Here is a 22924-nt window from a genome sequence, read left to right as displayed (position 1 = left end):
TTCAGGACCCTGACCTTCCTGTTGCTTGCCATTTTAATGCCATTTTAACAGAAGACCCTGCTCCCAGGCCCACATGTCTGTCCTTGGCCTGCTGCTATGTTCCAGTGAAGCTCAACGCAAACTGGAGGAACAACACCTCATCTTCCGGTTAGGCACGCTGCAGCCTTCCGGTCTCAACATCGAATTCAACAACTTCAGGTGATCAGCTCTACCCCACCTCGACCCATTTGTTTTTGTCCCATTTCATTTTAACTGTCTTTTACTTTTTATTTCTTTCTTGTCTTTCTTTATATATATTCCCCCTCACTCTCCCCCCCTATCTTATCCTCCCTTTCCTCACAGTAACTTTATTGCGGTGTTAATGTAAGCCTAATGTGGTGATATGTATTAGGGGTAATACGGTACACCACGTGTCGACAGGCTATTGGTGGAGGGATGCCAGCTCCTGATAGGATCTGCCACCGACTGGACTCCACCCAGAAATGCCGGTATAAGAACCCAGCTTTTCCCTCCATTTCCCTCAGCAGCTGCATTCTGTAACCACGCTGCTGGGGATAAAGTTCTGCTTAATAAAGCCTTCAATTGACATTACCTCAACCTGCCTCGCGTCATATTGACGGTGCTACACCTACTTGTGACAATAAAGATTATTATTACCTTTTGTTCCCTTTGCTTCCCCCTTCCCCTCTCTCCCACCCATGTCCCCCCTCCCCCCACATCTACATCTATCACAGTTCACCCTCTGATGTTAGTTTCTCTGCTGTTTGTCCTTTCACACCTTTTGTTCTCTCTGGAGACCTCCATTCACACTCTGTCCCCTGGGTTTCTGTGGCCATTAACACTCTTTCCCCTGGGTTTCTGTGGCCATTCGCACTCTTTCCCCTGGGTTTCTGTGGCCGTTAGCACTCTGTCCCCTGGGTTTCTGTGGCCATTCGCACTCTTTCCCCTGGGTTTCTGTGGCCTTTAACACTCTTTCCCCTGGGTTTCTGTGGCCTTTAACACTCTTTCCCCTGGGTTTCTGTGGCCATTCGCACTCTTTCCCCTGGGTTTCTGTGGCCTTTAACACTCTTTCCCCTGGGTTTCTGTGGCCATTAACACTCTGTCCCCTGGGTTTCTGTGGCCTTTAACACTCTTTCCCCTTGGTTTCTGTGGCCATTCGCACTCTTTCCCCTGGGTTTCTGTGGCCATTCGCACTCTTTCCCCTGTGGGTTCTGTGGCCTTTAACACTCTTTCCCCTGGGTTTCTGTGGCCATTAACACTCTGTCCCCTGGGTTTCTGTGGCCATTCGCACTCTTTCCCCTGTGGGTTCTGTGGCCTTTAACACTCTTTCCCCTTGGTTTCTGTGGCCATTCGCACTCTGTCCCCTGTGGGTTCTGTGGCCATTCGCACCCGGTTTCCCTGGGTTTCTGTGGCTATGACCCATCTTTCATTCTCACTCCACAGTATAAATATTTCCCACTTTCTCTGCCTGTTAGCTTTGACAAAGGGTCATCGGACTCGAAACGTTCGCTCTTTTCTCTCCCTACAGATGCTGCCGGACCTGCTGAGATTTTCCAGCATTTTCTCTTTGGTCTCAGATTCCAGCATCCGCAATTCATTGTTTTGTGGGTTTGGAAGGAGCCTCGGTGAGTTGCTGCAGTGCATCGTGTAGATGGTGCACACGGCTGTCACTGTGCAACGCTGGTAGAGAGTTTCAATGTTTATGGAAGGGGTAACAATCAAGAGGACTACTTAGTCCTGGATGGTGTTGAGCTTCTTGAGTGTTGGAGCTCATCCAGGCAAGTGGAGAGTTTTCCATCACACTCCTGACTTGTGCCTTGTAGATGGTGGACAGGCTCTGGGGGGTCAGGAGGTGAGTTACTCACCGCAGGATTCCCAGCCTCTGACCTGCTTGTATACTGAGAGTATGGCTGGATCCGGTTCAGTTTCTGATCAATGGAAACCCCGGGGTGTTGATAGTGGAGGATACAGTGATGGTAATGCCATTGAATGTTGAAGTGAATTGGTTTGATTCTCCATCGTTGGAAGCGGTCATTACCCGGCCCCTCTGTGGCCTGCATGTTACTTGTGACTTAATCTAAATATTGTCCAGCTCTGTCTGCAGTTGGACACGAGCTGCTTCAGTCTGTGAGGAGTCGCGAATGGTGCTGAACATTTTTTAATATTCATTCACGGGATGTGGGGGTCACAGGCTGGGCCAGCAGTTATGAAAATCGCTTATTGTCACAAGCAGGCTTCAATGAAGTTACTGTGAAAAGCCCCTAGTCGCCACATTCCGGCGCCTGTTCGGGTCACAGAGGGAGAATCAGAATGTCCAAATTACCGAGCAGGACATCTTTCGGGACTTTGCTGAAGCATTATATCATTTTCTGTAAAACGTGTTTCATATCAGCTCTGCCTGTGAGCGTTTGGAGGAATGATGGATTCAGACTCACACAGAGCGAGTGTCCCTGACCCCTCACCGCAGAGCGAGTGTCTCTGACCCTCACCGCAGCGCGAGTGTCCCTGACCCTCACCGCAGAGCGAGTGTCTCTGACCCTCACCGCAGAGCGAGTGTCTCTGACCCTCACCGCAGAGCGAGTGTCTCTGACCCTCACCGCAGAGCGAGTGTCTCTGACCCCTCACCGCAGAGCGAGTGTCCCTGACCCCTCACCGCAGAGTGAGTGTCTCTGACCCTCACCGCAGCGCGAGTGTCCCTGACCCTCACCGCAGAGCGAGTGTCTCTGACCCTCACCGCAGAGCGAGTGTCTCTGACCCTCACCGCAGAGCGAGTGTCTCTGACCCTCACCGCAGAGCGAGTGTCCCTGACCCTCACCGCAGAGCGAGTGTCTCTGACCCTCACCGCAGAGCGAGTGTCTCTGACCCCTCACCGCAGAGCGAGTGTCCCTGACCCTCACCGCAGAGCGAGTGTCTCTGACCCTCACCGCAGCGCGAGTGTCCCTGACCCTCACCGCAGAGCGAGTGTCTCTGACCCTCACCGCAGAGCGAGTGTCTCTGACCCTCACCGCACAGCGAGTGTCTCCCTCCCCTCACCGCAGAGCGAGTGTCTCCCTCCCCTCACCGCAGAGCGAGTGTCCCTGACCCCTCACCGCAGAGCGAGTGTCCCTGACCCCTCACCGCAGAGCGAGTGTCCCTGACCCCTCACCGCAGAGCGAGTGTCTCCCTCCCCTCACCGCACAGCGAGTGTCTCCCTCCCCTCACCGCAGAGCGAGTGTCTCTGACCCCTCACCGCAGAGCGAGTGTCTCTGACCCTCACCGCAGAGTGAGTGTCTCCCTCCCCTCACCGCAGAGCGAGTGTCTCCCTCCCCTCACCGCAGAGCGAGTGTCTCCCTCCCCTCACCGCACAGCGAGTGTCTCCCTCCCCTCACCGCACAGCGAGTGTCTCCCTCCCCTCACCGCAGAGCGAGTGTCTCTGACCCTCACCGCAGAGCGAGTGTCTCCCTCCCTCACCGCAGAGCGAGTGTCTCTGACCCTCACCGCAGAGCGAGTGTCTCCCTCCCCTCACCGCAGAGCGAGTGTCTCCCTCCCCTCACCGCACAGCGAGTGTCTCCCTCCCCTCACCGCAGAGCGAGTGTCTCTGACCCTCACCGCAGAGCGAGTGTCTCCCTCCCCTCACCGCAGAGCGAGTGTCTCTGACCCTCACCGCAGAGCGAGTGTCTCTGACCCTCACCGCAGAGCGAGTGTCTCTGACCCCTCACCGCAGCGCGAGTGTCCCTGACCCTCACCGCAGAGCAAGTGTCTCCCTCCCCTCACCGCAGAGCGAGTGTCTCTGACCCCTCACCGCAGAGCGAGTGTCTCTGACCCCTCACCGCAGAGCGAGTGTCTCTGACCCCTCACCGCAGAGCGAGTGTCCCTGACCCTCACCGCAGAGCGAGTGTCTCCCTCCCCTCACCGCAGCGCGAGTGTCCCTGACCCTCACCACAGAGCGAGTGTCTCTGACCCTCACCGCAGAGCGAGTGTCTCTGACCCTCACCGCAGAGCGAGTGTCCCTGACCCCTCACCGCACAGCGAGTGTCTCCCTCCCCTCACCGCAGAGCGAGTGTCCCTGACCCTCACCGCAGAGCGAGTGTCTCTGACCCTCACCGCAGAGCGAGTGTCTCCCTCCCTCACCGCAGAGCGAGTGTCCCTGACCCTCACCGCAGAGCGAGTGTCCCTGACCCTCACCGCACAGCGAGTGTCTCCCTCCCCTCACCGCAGAGCGAGTGTCTCCCTCCCCTCACCGCAGAGCGAGTGTCCCTGACCCTCACCGCAGAGCGAGTGTCCCTGACCCTCACCGCAGAGCGAGTGTCCCTGACCCTCACCGCAGAGCGAGTGTCCCTGACCCTCACCGCAGAGCGAGTGTCTCTGGCCCTCACCGCAGAGCGAGTGTCCCTGACCCTCACCGCAGAGCGAGTGTCTCTGACCCTCACCACAGAGCGAGTGTCTCTGACCCTCACCGCAGAGCGAGTGTCCCTGACCCTCACCGCAGAGCGAGTGTCCCTGACCCTCACCGCAGAGCGAGTGTCTCTGACCCTCACCGCAGAGCGAGTGTCCCTGACCCTCACCGCAGAGCGAGTGTCCCTGACCCTCACCGCAGAGCGAGTGTCTCTGGCCCTCACCGCAGAGCGAGTGTCTCCCTCCCCTCACCGCAGAGCGAGTGTCTCTGACCCTCACCGCAGCGCGAGTGTCCCTGACCCTCACCGCAGAGTGAGTGTCTCTGACCCTCACCGCACAGCGAGTGTCTCCCTCCCCTCACCGCAGAGCGAGTGTCTCCCTCCCCTCACCGCAGAGCGAGTGTCTCTGACCCTCACCGCAGCGCGAGTGTCCCTGACCCTCACCGCAGAGTGAGTGTCTCTGACCCTCACCGCACAGCGAGTGTCTCCCTCCCCTCACCGCAGCGCGAGTGTCCCTGACCCTCACCGCAGAGTGAGTGTCTCTGACCCTCACCGCACAGCGAGTGTCTCCCTCCCCTCACCGCAGAGCGAGTGTCTCCCTCCCCTCACCGCAGAGCGAGTGTCTCCCTCCCCTCACCGCAGAGCGAGTGTCTCTGACCCCTCACCGCAGAGCGAGTGTCCCTGACCCCTCACCGCAGAGCGAGTGTCTCTGACCCTCACCGCAGAGCGAGTGTCCCTGACCCTCACCGCAGAGCGAGTGTCCCTGACCCTCACCGCAGAGCGAGTGTCCCTGACCCTCACCGCAGAGCGAGTGTCTCCCTCCCCTCACCGCAGAGCGAGTGTCTCTGACCCCTCACCGCAGAGCGAGTGTCTCTGACCCCTCACCGCAGAGCGAGTGTCCCTGACCCTCACCGCAGAGCGAGTGTCCCTGACCCTCACCGCAGAGCGAGTGTCTCCCTCCCCTCACCGCAGAGCGAGTGTCTCTGACCCCTCACCGCAGAGCGAGTGTCTCTGACCCCTCACCGCAGAGCGAGTGTCTCTGACCCCTCACCGCAGAGCGAGTGTCCCTGACCCTCACCGCAGAGCGAGTGTCCCTGACCCTCACCGCAGAGCGAGTGTCTCTGACCCTCACCGCAGAGCGAGTGTCTCTGACCCTCACCGCAGAGCGAGTGTCTCTGACCCCTCACCGTTACAGGCTGCAGTCAGGATAATGTGGTCCAGCCTCTCAGCGGTAATGCGATGGACCCAAAGATTATTGGGCGGTGCCTCAGTTATGGTGTCAGGGACCCAGTCAATCTCTGCATCCTCTTCAGGACTCGTTCTGTCCAGGGTGTCGTCTGGAGTTTGCTCTATCACAGAGTCCACTGGCATTGGATTGCTGCTCCCTTCCTCCTCAGGGTAAACATTTTCAGCTAAATGGAGAACAAAATGACCCAGTTTTATTATTCACTCAGTGTAAGCTTTCTCATCAGAAACAACGTTTGTAACATAGCTGCTTATGTAGAATTCATATATTATAACTTTATAATAATCACTTATAAAATGATGTCTCTTGATTATTTCTCTATGTTGTTTATTACAATAAACCTTCCCAAAAATTAAACTAAATGATAATAAAACTGCTTAGAATTGCAGATTTTTATGAGTTCTGGGAATAATGATGATGGGTTTAGAATTCTATAAAAGATCGTTAATCTTGCTGCCCCTTCCCTGTTCTGGGACCTCACACTCAGTAGTGAGTCTGGATGGAAATGTCCAGAGTTTCCACTCAGGCCAACTCCTCCATCTGCTACTTGACTGTCTGTGTGTCACTGGTCAGGGAGAGCCCAGCTGAGGAGGCACAAACCAGGGGCAGAGTTGGGACCAGCGAATTGGTACTGAGATTGGGGGGTTCAGATCTGGGACCCGGGTGTTGGGCTGTGTGAGGGGGTGAGGGGTGTTGAGGGTGAGTGAGGGGGTGAGGGGTGTTGGGGGTGAGACGTGTTGAGGGTGAGTGAGGGGGTGAGGGGTGTGTGAGGGGGTGAGGGGTGTTGAGGGTGAGTGAGGGGATGAGGGGTGTCCGGGGTGAGTGAGGGGGTGAGGGGTGTTGGGGGTGACGGGTGAGGGGTGTTGGGATTGAGTGAGGCGTGTGAGGGGTGTGTGAGGGGTGTTGAGGGTGAGTGAGGGGATGAGGGGTGTCCGGGGTGAGTGAGAGGGTGAGGGGTGTTGGGGGTGAGACGTGTTGAGGGTGAGTGAGGGGTGTGTGAGGAGGGTGAGGGGTGTTGTGGGTGAGTGAGGGGATGAGGGGTGTCCGGGGTGAGGGGGTGAGGGGTGTTGGGGGTGAGACGTGTTGAGGGTGAGTGAGGGGGTGAGGGGTGTTAGGGGTGACGGGTGTTGGGATTGAGTGAGGCGTGTGTGAGGGGGTGAGGGGTGTCCGGGGTGAGTGAGGGGTGTTGGGCGGGGGGGGGGGGGGGGGGGGGGGGTTCTGGGAGATGTTACTTTTTGTTTTTATTATTTTGATAATTTAATTCAAGTGTTGAGCACAGAGACACATCCCCCGCCGAGCCCCCCCCCACCATCGGCGAGCCCCCCACCCCCCAGCTAGCCCACCCTCCCTGGCCAGCCCAACTCCCCCACTGTCCAGCAGCCCCCCCCCCCCCACCCCAGCCAGCTCAACCATTCGGCACCCCCCCCCCCCGGCTAGCCGGGCCTGGCTTCTAATCCAGGAGTCCCGCCCCCTTCTGAGCAACTTTATTGCCAGCGCTATCTCTCACATTTGTGTCTGCAGTTCACTGACCTTATTCACCACATGGTGAGTTTACATACATGCATTATCCTCGTTTTCCTTGTCGTCTTTCCTATTTCACTGCTGCCTGATATGGATCCACTTCCTTCTCCAGTGCTGTCCAACACTCTCACTTCAGGCACCTATTCCTCTATACTACATCTAGACGCTGGTCTCCACTTCCTGCCAACTTACTGACAGAGTCATAGAGTCGCAGATGTTTACAGCATGGAAACAGGCCCTTCGGCCCAGCTGGTCCATGCCGCCCAGTTTCTATCACCAAGCTAGTCCCACTTGCCCGCATTTGGCCCATGTCCCTCTACGCCCACCCTGCCCAGGTAACTAACTGCTTTTTTAAAGACAAAATTGTACCCGCCTCTCCCACTGCCTTAAACCCTCCCCATGCCCCAAATCACACCAGTAAAGTCCTCACAAGGACATTGAGCCCAGTCCTGTTGGGGCACTCATCTGAATGCTCCAAGAAACCACAGCCCTCTCCCTGCACCCTGCCTCAAGCTAAACACTCATCCTGCATCTTCCTATTTCTACTCGGTGAGCACAGGGCACTGGGAGTATTGCAGAGATTCCCACCCTTGAGTTGCTCCTTAACTTACTCCGTAGCTCTGAGAGTCTGACCGAGGGGCATGATTTCATAGAATCCCTACAGTGCAGAAGGGGGCCATGTTGCCCATTGAATCTGCACTGACCCTTTGAAAGAGCACCCTACCCATGTCCACTCCACAGATAACCCCCGCACTATCCCCGTAACCTAATCTGCACATGCCAGTCACTAAGGGGCAATTTAGCACGGCCAGTACACCTAACCTGCACACCTTTGGACTGTGGGAGGAAACCGGAGCACCCGGAGGAAACCCACGCAGACACGGGGAGAAAGAGCAGACTCCACACAGACAGTGACCCAAGCCGGAATTGAACCTGGGACTCTGACACTGTGAGGCTGCAGTGCTAACCAATGTGCCTTCTGTTGCTATCTGGCCTCTCTAGTGTAAGTTACTGGTCCCAATGTGTACAACTTCAAACACACTTGCTTCCCTCTGCAGAATATTCTGCACCCTCTCGGTGATGACCTAAACACTGGTACCAGGGACGTAATACACCACATGGAGCTCACAATACAGTTACAGAAAGGCCTGTCTGTTCCCCCGACAATGGAATCTCCTGTAAACACTCCTATTCCATCCTCTGCACTCATATGTCCACTGATGACTCAGCAGTCAGACCTGTCTCTAATATCGAGCACCTGTCTGTGAGTGACACACTGACTGAACACTTTACTACTTCCTGTCTCTGTATACTCTTGCTGAAGATACTCTTGGTAAGAGTAGGGCCAGTCAAGGACAGTAGTGGGAAGTTGTGCTTGGAGTCAGAGGAGATAGGAAAGATGCTAAATGAATATTTTTTGTCAGTATTCACACAGGAAAAAGACAATGTTGTCGAGGAGAATACTGAGATTCAGGCTACTAGACTAGACGGGATTGAGGTTCATAAGGAGCAGGTGTTAGCAATTCTGGAAAGTGTGAAAATAGATAAGTCCCCTAGGCTGGATGGGATATATCCTAGGATACTCTGGGAAGCTAGGGAGGAGATTGCAGAGCCTTTGGCTTTGATCTTTTAGTCGTCATTGTCTACAGGAATAGCGCCAGAAGACTGGAGGATAGCAAATGTTGTCCCCTTGTTCAAGAAGGAGAGTAGAGACAACCCCGGTAACTATAGACCAGTGAGCCTTACTTCTTTTGTGGGCAACGTCTTGGAAAGGTTTATAAGAGATAGGATGTATAATCATCTGGAAAGGAATAATTTGATTAGAGATAGTCAACACGGTTGTGTGAAGGGTAGGTCGTGCCTCACAAACCTTATTGAGTTCTTTGAGAAGGTGACCAAACAGGTGGATGAGGGTAAAGCAATTGATGTGGTGTATATGGATTTCAGTAAAGCGTTTGATAAGGTTCCCCATGGTAGGCTATTGCAGAAAATACGGAGGAATGGGATTCAGGGTGATTTAGCAGTTTGGATCAGAAATTGGCTAGCTGGAAGACAGGCGGTGGTAGTTGATGGGAAATGTTCAGCCTGGAGTTCAGTTACTAGTTGTGTACCACAGGATCTGTTTTGGGGCCACTGCTGTTTGTTATTTTTATAAATGACCTGGAGGAGGGCATAGAATGATGGGTGAGTAAATTTGCAGATGACACTAAAGTCGGCGGAGTTGTGGACAGTGCGGAAGGATGTTACAAGTTACAGAGGGACATAGATAAGCTGCAGCGCTGGGCTGAGAGGTGGCAAATGGAGTTTAATGCAGAAAAGTGTGAGGTACATAGAACATAGAACAATACAGCGCAGTACAGGCTCTTCGGCCCACGATGTTGCACCGAAACAAAAGCCATCTAACCTACACTATGCCATTATCATCCATATGTTTATCCAATAAACTTTTAAATGCCCTCAATGTTGGCGAGTTCACTACTGTAGCAGGTAGGGCATTCCACGGCCTCACTACTCTTTGCGTAAAGAACCTACCTCTGACCTCTGTCCTATATCTATTACCCCTCAGTTTAAAGCTATGTCCCCTCGAGCCAGCCATTTACATCTGCGGGAGAAGGCTCTCACTGTCCACCCTATCCAACCCCCTGATCATTTTATATGCCTCTATTAAGTCTCCTCTTAACCTTCTTCTCTCCAACGAAAACAACCTCAAGTCCATCAGCCTTTCCTCATAAGATTTTCCCTCCATACCAGGCAACATCCTGGTAAATCTCCTCTGCACCCGCTCCAAAGCCTTCACGTCCTTCCTATAATGCGGTGACCAGAACTGTACGCAATACTCCAAATGCGGCCGTACCAGAGTTCTGTACAGCTGCAACATGACCTCCCGACTCCGGAACTCAATCCCTCTACCAATAAAGGCCAACACTCCATAGGCCTTCTTCACAACCCTATCAACCTGGGTGGCAACTTTCAGGGATCTATGTACATGGACACCTAGATCCCTCTGCTCATCCACACTTTCAAGAACTTTACCAATAGCCAAATATTCTGCATTCCTGTTATTCCTTCCAAAGTGAATTGCCTCACACTTCTCTACATTAAACTCCATTTGCCACCTCCCAGCCCAGCTCTGCAGCTTATCTATATCCCTCTGTAACCTGCTACATCCTTCCACACTATCGACAACACCACCGACTTTAGTATCGTCTGCAAATTTACTCACCCACCCTTCTGCGCCTTCCTCTAGGTCATTGATAAAAATGACAAACAGCAACGGCCCCAGAACAGATCCTTGTGGTACTCCACTTGTGACTGTACTCCATTCTGAACATTTCCCATCAACCACCACCCTCTGTCTTCTTTCAGCTAGCCAATTTCTGATCCACATCTCTAAATCACCCTCAATCCCCAGCCTCCGTATTTTTTGCAATAGCCTACCGTGGGGAACCTTATCAAACGCTTTGCTGAAATCCATATACACCACATCAACTGCTCTACCCTCGTCTACCTGTTCAGTCACCTGTTCAGGTGATTCATTTTGGAAGGAATAACAGGAAGGCAGAGTACTGGGCTAATGGTAAGATTCTTGGTAGTGTGGATGATCGGAGAGATCTCGGTGTCCATGTACATAGATCCCTGAAAGTTGCCACCCAGGTTGAGAGGGTTGTTAAGAAGGAGTACGGTGTGTTAGCTTTTATTGGTAGAGGGATTGAGTTTCGGAGCCATGAGGTCATGTTGCAGCTGTACAAAACTCTGGTGCGGCCGCATTTGGAGTATTGCGGCAATTTTGGTCGCCGCATTATAGGCAGGATGTGGAAGCATTGGAAAGGGTGCAGAGGAGATTTACCAGAATGTTGCCTGGTATGGAGGGAAGATCTTATGAGGAAAGGCTGAGGGACTTGAGGCTGTTTTTGTTAGAGAGAAGAAGGTTAAGAGGTGACTTAATAGTTTGCGGGGAAAATTTGCACCCGTGCATTGCAGTTACTGCATCCAGAAAGTGTACCCGAGCAAGACACCCTAGGTGTTCAAGTCCAGGCAAGCATCCAGCAGAGGGCAGTAGAGCAGAGCTGCTGATTGGCTGCTGTGGGGAAAATTTGCATCCGTGCATTGCGGTCACTGCATCCAAAAGGTGGTTTGTGGAGGAGATGTTGTCAAGTGACAGTTAAACCCAAAACACTTCTTCAGTGTTTCCCTCCCTACCTCCTCCTATTAACCAAAAAAAAAAGACAATCACTGTAAGGATTGTTAAGTAATGGGTTAAGAGACATTGCAACTAGTTGGCTCACCTGGACCCCCAAATACCTGAAGCTCCTCACTGCCCTTTTTAGTGGGAGCTCGCCTTGTCACCTGTGTGAACCACAAACAGCTCGCTCTTCCCCATGTTGAGCTTGTACCCCGAGAAATCCCCGAATTCCCTGAGGATCCTCATTACCTCCGGCATTCCTCCCACCGGGTCTGCCACATATAGCAGCAAGTCGTCCGAATAGAGCGACACCCTATGTTCCTCCCCACCCCGCACGAATCCCCTCCAGTTCCTCGACTCCCTCAGTGCCATAGCTAGGGGTTCAATCGCCAGTGCGAAGAGCAGGGGGGACAGGGGACACCCCTGTCTCATCCCTTGGTGCAACCAAAAGTACTCAGACCTCCTCCTGTTCGTGGCCACACTCACCATCGGGACCTCATACAACAAACTAACCCACCTGACAAACCCCTCCCCAAACCCAAACCTCTTCAGCACCTCCCACAGGTACCCCCACTCTATCCTATCGAAGGCTTTCTCAGCGTCCATCGCCACCACTATCTCCGCCTCCCCCACCTCCCTCGCCGGCATCATGATAACATTCAGAAGCCTCCGCACATTCACGTTCAACTGCCTCCCCTTCAGGAGCCCCGTCTGCTCTTCGTGGATGATCTGCGGCACACAATCCTCAATCCTCGTGGCTAAGACCTTCGCCAGCATCTTGGCATCTACGTTTAGCAACAAAATCGGCCTGCAAGACTCACACTGCAGGGGATCCTTGTCCCGCTTCAGGATCAAGGAGATCAGTGCCCGGGACATTGTCGGGGGCAAACCCCCCTCTCCCTTGCCTCATTGAAGGTCCTAACTAGCAACGGCCCAACAGGTCCATGTATTTTTTATAGAAACCCGAATAGTTCTTGACCTTTTCCTGCGGACCTGTTCACTATCCGATGTACTATCTGAACTGGCACTGCGTTTCTGTGCCCTCCATTTTTGAACTTCATTTTCCCAATCCATTGTCTTGACTCCTTCCCCTGAATGCTGTACATTCAACCAATGTTTATACTTTCCAGTGGCCTTCCCTGCTCTACTAATAACAGTTGCATCCTTCCATTGACTAGACCCTTCAGGCAAGTATGTCACTTTTGTACCAGCTTTTGGCAGTTGCCCTTTCGGAAAAATGGCCTGTTCTAATTCACCAGAAGTGTTGTGTTCCTTCACAGAAACCCTGTCTATATCAGTTAATTGGTCCTCATAGTTCTGTACACATGCATACCAGATGACTCTGGTTCCTCGTCATGTCTGTCTGCTCTGTCTAAATTTGAAAATTTGTCATCTGTACCCATTATCCTTGATGAATGGACCCTAACAGTTTGATTACCACGTTGCAAAATAATTTTTTTGCCATCTATGCCTTTGATCTTCCCTGGGCCTTTCCATTCATTAGAATTGTCTCTCTTATAGTATACCATGCCCCCTTGCTGAAAAACGGCATCGGATGGCCGTACGTTATGTCTTAAAGGTCCGCAAATTCTTTCAGAGACTTCTGCTTCCAAAAAAGCTTTTCTACTGCGATGTAATCCATTTAAATGTTCAGCAAAACCAGAGCTAATTGTAGTTCACTCCCAAGCTGGAGGCTGGTCATCCAAAATGGACGGATTTCTACCAAACACTAATTGATAAGGACTATAGTCCCCAACCATCTACAATGAATTCTTTGCATGTACCGCCCATGCTAAAGCTGGGTTTAGCCTGCAATTTGGTTGATCTGCCAAAATTTTCCAAAGCATGTCATCGATGACAGCATGATTTCTTTCACAGACAGCATTACTAAATGGGCTTTCTGCAGCCGTATTTATAACTCTGATATTCATGTTTTCACACATATCCCTAAACTCATCATTAGCAAATTCTCCCCCATTGTCCGTAAGGAATTTTGCCGGTGGGCCCATTCCTGTCCCTATCCATTTTTCCACGATTTGATCCAGAATTACTCTCTTTTCTTTACTTCGTACAATCGTTGATTGACTAAATCTGGTTGCTAAATCTACAAAATGCAAAATAAATATGTTATTTGCTTTATCCCAGATCTTAAGGCCCATAGCCACAATGTCGTTAAAATCCCTGGCCAGGGACTTCCGGTTACAGCCATGCGGAGCTAAGTCACACATTCGGCAGCTCCCGCAAAAAACAGACTTTTGGGCTCTTCTCAGGGCCCCCAACGGCATTTGTTCGAGATTCTCGGTGTGGGAAGGAGAGTACAACAATTCCCCGACAGTATATGGCTTTTACCAGGAGTGGGGCGACTAAAAAAGTGGTGGTGGGCCCGAAGAAGGTGCGAGGGAAGAAGGACAAAATGGCGGCGGGCGGAGACCAGGCAGCGTGGAGCCAGTGGGCGGAGGAGCAACAGGAGGGTATCCAGCGCCGCTTCAGAGAGATTAAAACGGACCTGCTTGAGCCGTTGAAGGCTTCTATCGATAAGCTGCTGGAGACACAGACGGCCCAGGGGGTGGCGATCCGCGAGGCCCGACAAAAGATCTCCGACAACGAGGACGAGATCTTAGTCCTGGCGGTAAAGGTGGATGCGCACGAGGCGCTCCACAAGAAATGGCAGGAGCGGTTCGAGGAGATGGAGAATCGGTCGAGGCGGAAGAATCTGCGGATTCTGGGCCTCCCGGAGGGGCTGGAGGGGCCGGACGTGGGGGCCTATGTGGTCACCATGTTGAACTCGCTGATGGGAGCGGGGTCCTTTCAGGGGCCCCTGGAGCTGGAAGGGGCCCATAGAGTGCTGGCGAGGAGGCCCAAGGCTAACGAGCCTCCGCAGGCGGTGCTGGTGCGGTTCCATCGGTTCGTCGATCGGGAATGTGTGTTCAGGTGGGCCAAGAAGGAGAGGAGCAACAGGTGGGAGAACGCGGAGGTTCGGATATATCAGGACTGGAGTGCGGAGGTGGCGAAGAGGAGGGCCGGGTACAATCGAGCGAAGGCGGTGCTGCACAGGAAGGGGGTGAAGTTTGGCATGTTGCAGCCGGCGCGACTGTGGGTCACCTACAAGGACCGGTACCATTACTTTGAGTCCCCGGAGGAGGCATGGGCCTTTGTTCAGGCCGAGAAGTTGGACACAGATTGAGGGTCGAGATGGGTGTTTGGGGATTGCGGTTGATATGTTACTTTTTTCTCTCTGCTCTTGTTTTTTTTTCTCTCTGGTTTGGTGAGGGTGGTTAGGGCGGGTTGCGCACTGTTTTGGTTGGGTTGGTCGGGGGGGCTCTTGGAGGGGGGTAAGCAAATGGAACAGGGGTGGATGGCCGGCAGTGAGATGGGGTCCCGCGGGGGAGGGGGAGGCCCGAGTTGGAGGTGAGGGGACTGGGCCTGTAAAAGGAGCTGCGTCAGAGGTGGCGGGGCCGGGTAGGTAGAAAGCGAGGGCTTTTTCCCGCGCCGAAGACTGGGGCCGGGGCGGGGAAGCGAGGGTTGTTTCCGCGCTTGGGATGGAAGGGGGAGGGGGAGAGCCTGCGGATGGGGAATGGAAGAGGAGGGTGTGTCACACAATGGGAGGAGTCGAAGGAGAGGCGAGAGTGGCCGGGGTCAGCAGGAGTCAGCTGACTTGCGGAAGTGCAATGGGGGGAGTAAAGCAGCTCGGATGGGTCCTAGCCCGGGGGGGGGGGGGGGGGGGGAATCGAGTTGCTGCTGCTATGGCCAAGGGTGGCTGCGGGCTGGAGCGAGTAGAGGGGGTTGGGACGGGGGTCTGCCGCCGTGGGGAATGGGCCGGGTGTGGGGTTCGGGCGCGTGGCTGGCCGAGGAGGGTTATGGCTAGTCGGCGGGGGAAGGGGGCTGGTAGCCCCCTGATCCGGCTGATAACCCGGAATGTAAGGGGACTGAATGGGCCGGTTAAGCGGGCCCGCGTGTTCGCGCACCTGAAGGGGCTCAAGGCGGATGTGGTTATGCTCAAGGAGACACACCTGAAGGTGGCAGACCAGGTAAGACTGAGGAAAGGGTGGGTAGGTTAGGTGTTTCATTCGGGGCTGGATGCCAAAAATCGAGGGGTGGCGCTTGGTGAGAAAGAAGGTGTCGTTCGAGGCGTCGAGCATTGAGGCAGATAATGGCGGTAGGTACATAATGGTAAGTGGTAAGTTGCAGGGAGAGAGGGTGGTACTGGTCAACGTGTACGCCCCGAATTGGGATGATGCGTGTTTTATGCGGCGTATGTTGGGTCGGATCCCAGACTTGGAAGTGAGGGCCTGATAATGGGGGGAGACTTTAACACGGCGTTGGATCCGGCACTGGATCGCTGAGGGGGTTTATGGACCAGATGGGACGGGTGGACCCTTGGAGATTTGCAAGGCCGGGGGCTAGGGAATTTTCATTCTCCTCACATGTCCATAAGGCTTATTCCCGGATCGACTTTTTTATTTTGAGCAGGGCGTTGATAGCGAGAGTAGAGGATACCGAGTACTCGACGATAGCCATTTCGGACCATGCCTCGCATTGGGTAGACCTAGAGCTGGGGGAGGAGATGGACCAGTGCCCGTTGTGGTGCTTGGAGGTGGGGCTGTTGGCGGACAAGGAGGTGAGTGAGCGGGTCCGAGGAAGCATAGAGAGATACCTGGAGGCCAACGATAACGGGGAGGACCGAGTGGGGATGGTATGGGAGGCGCTGAAGGCGGTGGTTAGGAGGGAACTGATCTCCATTAGGGCCCACAAGGAGAGGAGGGAGCAGAGGGAGACGGAGAGGCTGGTGGGGGAGATGGTGAGGGTAGACAGGAGGTATGCGGAGGTGCCTAAGGAAGGACTGTTGAGGAAGAGGTGCAGCCTCCAGGCCGAATTCGAACCAGGAAGGTGGAGGTGCAGTGGAGGAAGGCCCAGGGGGTGATTTATGAGTATGTGGAAAAGGCAAGCCGGATGCTGGCGCATCAGCTTCGGAAGCGGGACACAGCTAGGGAGATCGGGGGAGTTAAGGACAGGGGAGGGAGTGTGTTGCGGAGTGGGGTTGGCATCAATGGGGTCTTCAGGGACTTTTATGAGGAATTGTATCGGTCCGAGCCCCCACTGGTGGGATGGGTTGCTTTCTGGACCAATTGTGGTTTCCGAAGGTGGAGGAGGGACTGGTGGCGGGATTGGGGGCCCCGATTGGGCTGGAGGAGCTGACCAAAGGGATAGGAAGCATGCAGGCGGGGAAGGCACTGGGGCCGGACGGTTTCCGGGTATACCGTTTTGGATACTGTTGGGGGAGATGACTCACCAGGGGAAGGCAGTAGTAGCCAGGCTCATGGCACCGTGGCTGGCTCTACTGCACAGAAGGGCGGGAAAAAGACTGGCAGGGCTATAGTCATAGGGGATTCAATCGTAAGGGGAGTAGACAGGCGTTTCTGTGGTCGAAAATGAGACTCCCGAATGGTATGTTGCCTCCCGGGCGCACGGGTCAGGGATGTCTCAGATCGGCTGCAGGACATACTGAAGGGGGAGGGTGAACAGCCAGTTGTCGTGGTGCATATAGGCACCAACGATATAGGTAAAACACGGGATGAGGTCCTACAATCAGAATTTAGGGAGGTAGGAGATAAGTTAAAAAGTAGGACCTCAAAGGTAGTAATCTCACGATTGCTACCAGTGCCACGAGACAGTCAGAGCAGAAATTCAAGAATAGTCAGAATGAATACGTGGTTTGAGAGATGGTGCAGGAGGGAGGGATTCAGATTTTTGGGACATTGGAACCGGTTCTGGGGGTGGTGAGACCATTACAAATCGGATGGTCAAAACCTGGGCAGGACTGGAACCAATGTCCTCGGGGGTGCTTTTCCTAACACTGTTGGGGAGGTTTTAAACTAATGTGGCAGGGGGATGGGAACCAGATTAGGAAGTTAGAGGTCAGTAAAGAGGCAGCAACTAAAGCCAGTAAGGTACTAGATAATAAACTCAATGTGACTAAGGGAAGAATAGAGAGGGAAGAGATGATGAACGCAAAGGGACAGGTGGTCTGAGGTGCATTTATTTCAATGCGAGAAGTGTAGCAGGTAAGGCAGATGATGTTGGGAATATGATGTTATTGGTATTACTGAGACTTGGTTGAGGGAAGGGCAAGACTGACAACTAAATATCCCAGGGTATAGATGCTTCAGGAGGGATAGAGAGGGAGGTAAAAGGGGTGGAGGAGTTGGATTACTGGTCAGAGATGATATCACAGCTGTGATTAAGGAGGGCACGATGGAGGATTCGAGCACTGAGGCAATATGGGTAGAGCTAAGAAATAGGAAGGGTGCAGTAACATTGTTGGGACTTTACTACAGGCCTCCCAAAAGCAAGCGTGAAGTAGAGGTACAAATATGTAGACAGATTATAGAAAAATGTAGGAGCAATAGGGTGGTCCTGATGTGAGATTTTAACTTCCTCAACATTGAATGGGACTCATGTAGTGTTGGAGGCGTAGATGGAGCAGAATTTGTAAGGAGCATCCAGGAGAGTTTTTTAGAGCAGTATGTAAATAGTCCAACTCGGGAAGGGGCCATACTGGACCTGGTATTGGGGAATGATCCCGGCCAGGTGGTTGAAGTTTCAGTCAGTGATTACTTTGGGAAGAGCGATCACAATTCCGTAAGTTTTAGAATACGCATGGACAAAGACGAGAGTGGTCCTAAAGGAAGAGTGCTAAATTGGGGAAAGGCCAAGTATAACAAAATTCGGCAGGAGCTAGGGAATAAACATACATAGAAAATACAGCACAGAACAGGCCCTTCGGCCCACGATGTTGTGCCGAACCTTTGTCCTAGATTAATCATAGATTATCATTGAATTTACAGTGCAGAAGGAGGCCATTCGGCCCAGCCAGCCTGGAAAGAGCACCCCACCCAAACTCAACACCTCCACCCAACACCAAGGGCAATTTTGGACACTAAGGGCAATTTATCATGGCCAATCCACCTACCCTGCACATCTTTGGACTGTGGGAGGAAACCGGAGCACCCGGAGGAAACCCACGCAGACACGGGGAGGACGTGCAGACTCCGCACAGACAGTGACCCAAGCCGGAATCGAACCTGGGACCCTGGAGCTGTGAAGCAATTGTGCTATCCACAAGGCTACCGTGCTGCCCTTAAGAACAAATAAATCTACACTAAATCATTTTACTGTAATCCATGTACCTATCCAATAGCTGCTTGAAGGTCCCTAATGTTTCCGACTCAACTACTTCCACAGGCAGTGCATTCCATGCCTCCACTACTCTCTGGGTAAAGAACCTACCTCTGATATCCCTCCTATATCTTCCACCTTTCACCTTAAATTTATGACCCCTTGTAATGGTTTGTTCCACCCCGGGAAAAAGTCTCTGTCTACTCTATCTATTCCCCTGATCATCTTATAAACCTCTATCAAGTCGCTCCTCATCCTTCTCCGTTCTAATGAGAAAAGGTCTAGCACCCTCATCCTTTCCTCGTAAGACCTACTCTCCATTCCAGGTAACATCCTGGTAAATCTTCTTTGCACCTTTTCCAAAGCTTCCACATCCTTCCTAAAATGAGGTGACCAGAACTGTACACAGTACTCCAAATGTAACCTTACCAAAGTTTTGTACAGCTGCATCATCACCTCACGGCTCTTAAATTCAATCCCTCTGTTAATGAACGCGAGCACACCATAGGCCTTCTTCACAGCTCTATCCACTTGAGTGGCAACTTTCAAAGATGTATGAACGTAGACCCCAAGATCTCTCTGCTCCTCCACATTGCCAAGAACTCTACCGTTAACCCTGTATTCCGCATTCATATTTGTCCTTCCAAAATGGACAACCTCACACTTTTCAGGGTTAACCTCCATCTGCCACTTCTCAGCCCAGCTCTGCATCGTATCTATGTCTCTTTGCAGCCGACAACAGCCCTCCTTACTATCCACAACTCCACCAATCTTCGTATCATCTGCAAATTTACCCACCCTTCAACTCCCTCATCCAAGTCATTAATGAAAATCACAAACAGCAGAGGACCCAGAACTGATCCCTGCGGTACGCCACTGGTAACTGGGATCCAGGCTGAATATTTGCCATCCACCACCACTCTCTGACTTCTATCGGTTAGCCAGTTCGTTATCCAACTGGCTAAATTTCCCACTATCCCATGCCTCCTTACTTTCTGCAGAAGCCTACCATGGGGAACCTTATCAAATGCCTTACTAAAATCCATGTACACTACATCCACTGCTTTACCTTCATCCACATGCTTGGTCACCTCCTCAAAGAATTCAATAAGATTTGTAAGGCAAGACCTACCCCTCACAAATCCGTGCTGACTATCCCTAATCAAGCAGTGTCTTTCCAGATGCTCAGAAATCCTATCCTTCAGTACCCTTTCCATTACTTTGCCTACCACCGAAGTAAGACTAACTGGCCTGTAATTCCCAGGGTTATCCCTAGTCCCTTTTTTGAACAGGGGCACGACATTCGCCACTCTCCAATCCCCTGGTACCACCCCTGTTGACAGTGAGGACGAAAAGATCATTGCCAACGGCTCTGCAATTTCATCTCTTGCTTCCCATAGAATCCTTGGATATATCCCGTCAGGCCCGGGGGACTTGTCTATCCTCAAGTTTTTCAAAATGCCCAACACATCTTCCTTCCTAACAAGTATTTCCTCGAGCTTACCAGTCTGTTTCACACTGTCCTCTCCAACAATATCGCCCCTCTCATTTGTAAATACAGAAGAAAAGTACTCGTTCAAGACCTCTCCTATCTCTTCAGACTCAATACACAATCTCCCGCTACTGTCCTTGATCGGACCTACCCTCGCTCTAGTCATTCTCATATTTCTCACATATGTGTAAAAGGCCTTGGGGTTTTCCTTGATCCTACCCGCCAAAGATTCTTCATGCCCTCTCTTAGCTCTCCTAATCCCTTTCTTCAGTTCCCTCCTGGCTATCTTGTATCCCTCCAATGCCCTGTCTGAACCTTGTTTCCTCAGCCTTACATAAGTCTCCTTTTTCCTCTTAACAAGACATTCAACCTCTCTTGTCAACCATGGTTCCCTCACTCGACCATCTCTTCCCTGCCTGACAGGGACATACATATCAAGGACACGTAGTACCTGTTCCTTGAACAAGTTCCACATTTCACTTGTGTCCTTCCCTGACAGCCTATGTTCCCAACTTATGCACTTCAATTCTTGTCTGACAACATTGTATTTACCCTTCCCCGAATTGTAAACCTTGCCCTGTTGCACGCACCTATCCCTCTCCATTACTAAAGTGAAAGTCACAGAATTGTGGTCACTATCTCCAAAATGCTCCCCCACTAACAAATCTATCACTTGCCCTGGTTCATTACCAAGTACTAAATCCAATATTGCCCCTCCTCTGGTTGGACAATCTACATACTGTGTTAGAAAAGCTTCTTGGATACACTGCACAAACACCACCCCATCCAAACTATTTGATCTAAAGAGTTTCCACTCAATATTTGGGAAGTTAAAGTCACCCATGACTACTACCCTGTGACTTCTGCACCTTTCCAAAATCTGTTTCCCAATCTGTTCCTCCACATCTCTGCTACTATTGGGGGGCCTATAGAAAACTCCTAAATGTGGATTGGGAGCAGCTGTTTAAGGGTAAATCCACATTTGAAATGTGGGAGTCTTTTAAGGAAAAGTTGATTAGAGTACAGGACAGACATGTCCCTGTGAAAATGAGGGATAGAAATGGCAAGATTAGGGAACCATGGATGACGGGTGGAATTGTGGGACTAGCTAAGATGAAAAAGGAAGCAGACATAAGATCTAGGCGACTTAAAACTGATGAAGCTTTGGAGGAATATCGGGAAAGTAGGACAAATCTCAAACGTGCAATAAAGAGGGCTAAAAGGGGTCATCTTTGGCTAACAGGGTTAAGGAAAATCCCAAAGCCTTTTATTCGTATATAAGGAGCAAGAGGGTAACTAGAGAAAGGATTGGCCCACTCAAAGACAAAGGAGGGAATTTATGCGTGGACTCAGAGGAAATGGGTGAGATTCTTAATGAGTACTTTGCATCGGTATTCACCAAGGAGAGAGACATGACGGATGTTGAGGCTAGGGATGGATGTTTAAATACTCTAGGTCAAGTCGGCATAAGGAAGGGGGGAGGTTTTGGGTTATCTAAAAGACATTAAGATGGACAAGTCTCCAGGTCCGGATGGGATCTATCCCAGGTTTCTGAGGGAAGCGAGGGATGAAATAGCTGGGGCCTTAACAGATATCTTTGCAGCATTCTTGAGCACGGATGAGGTCGCGGAGGACTGGAGAATTGCTAATGTTGTCCCTTTGTTTAAGAAGGGTAGCAGGGATAATCCAGGGAATTATAGACCTGTGAGCTTGATGTCAGTGGTAGGCAAACTGTTGGAGAAGATACTGAGGGAGAGGATCTATTTACATTTGGAAGAAAATAGACTTATCAGTGATAGGCAGCATGGTTTTGTGCAGGGAAGGCCATGTCTTACAAACCTAATAGAATTCTTTGAGGAAGTGACAACGTTAATTGATGAGGGAAGGGCTGTAGATGTCATATACATGGATTTCAGTAAGGCGTTTGATAAAGTTTCCCATGGCAGGTTGATGGAAAAAGTGAAGTTGTATGGGGTTCAGGGTGTACGAGCTAGATGGATAAAGAACTGGCTGGGCAACAGGAGACAGAGAGTAGTGGTGGAAGGAGTGTCTCAAAATGGAGAAAGGTGACTAGCGGTGTTCCACAGGGATCCGTGCTCGGACCACTGTTGTTTGTGATATACATAAATGATCTGGACGAAGGTATAGGTGGTCTGATTAGCAAGTTTGCAGATGATACTAAGATTGGTGGAGTTGCAGATAGCGAGGAGGATTGTCAGAGAATACAGGAAAATATAGATAGATTGGAGAGTTGGGCAGAGAAATGGCAGATGGAGTTCAATCCAGGCAAATGCGAGGTCATGCATTTTGGGAGATCTAATTCAAGAGCGGACTATACGGTCAATGGAAGAGTCCTGGGGAAAATTGATGTATAGAGAGATCTGGGAGTTCAGGTCCATTGTACCCTGAAGGTGGCAACGCAGGTCGATAGAGTGGTCAAGAAGGCATACGGCATGCTTGCCTTCATTGGACAAGGTATTGAGTACAAGAGTCGGCAGGTCATGTTCCAGTTGTATAGGACTTTGGTTAGGCCACATTTGGAATACTGCGTGCAGTTCTGGTCGCCACATTACCAGAAGGATGTGGATGCTTTAGAGAGGGTGCAGAGGAGGTTCACCAGGATCTTGCTTGGTATGGAGGGTGCTGGCTATGAAGAAAGATTGAGTAGATTAGGATTGTTTTCGTTGGAAAGACGGAGATTGAGGGGGGACCTGACCGAGGTCTACAAAATTATGAGGCGTATGGACAGGGTGGATAGCAACAAGCTTTTTCCAAGAGTGGGGGTGTCAATTACAAGGGGTCACGATTTCAAGGTGAGAGGGGGAAGGTTTAAGGGAGATATGCGTGGAATGTTTTTTCGTAGAGGGTGGTGGGTGCCTGGAACGCTTGGCCAACAGAGGTGGTAGAGGCGGGCACAATAGCATCACTGAACA

The 22924-nt window shown here is 51.8% G+C and overlaps 1 protein-coding gene across 1 annotated transcript in view; it reads right to left on the bottom strand.

Moving 5' to 3' along the window:
• The window catches only part of LOC140391348 (dynein heavy chain domain-containing protein 1-like), a 479751-nt gene that overhangs the window by 130981 nt on the left and 325846 nt on the right, over nucleotides 1-22924 (bottom strand). The window contains exon 12 of the mRNA XM_072475926.1: nucleotides 5561-5785. Within this exon, the coding sequence (XP_072332027.1) occupies nucleotides 5561-5785 (225 nt within the window). The remainder of the gene's footprint in view (nucleotides 1-5560; nucleotides 5786-22924) is intronic.

Source organism: Scyliorhinus torazame, chromosome 15 (assembly GCF_047496885.1).
Source record: "Scyliorhinus torazame isolate Kashiwa2021f chromosome 15, sScyTor2.1, whole genome shotgun sequence".
Lineage (NCBI taxonomy): Eukaryota > Metazoa > Chordata > Chondrichthyes > Carcharhiniformes > Scyliorhinidae > Scyliorhinus > Scyliorhinus torazame.
The sequence above is the reverse complement of the archived record's forward strand: the minus strand, read 5'-3'. Positions and strand labels throughout refer to the sequence as shown.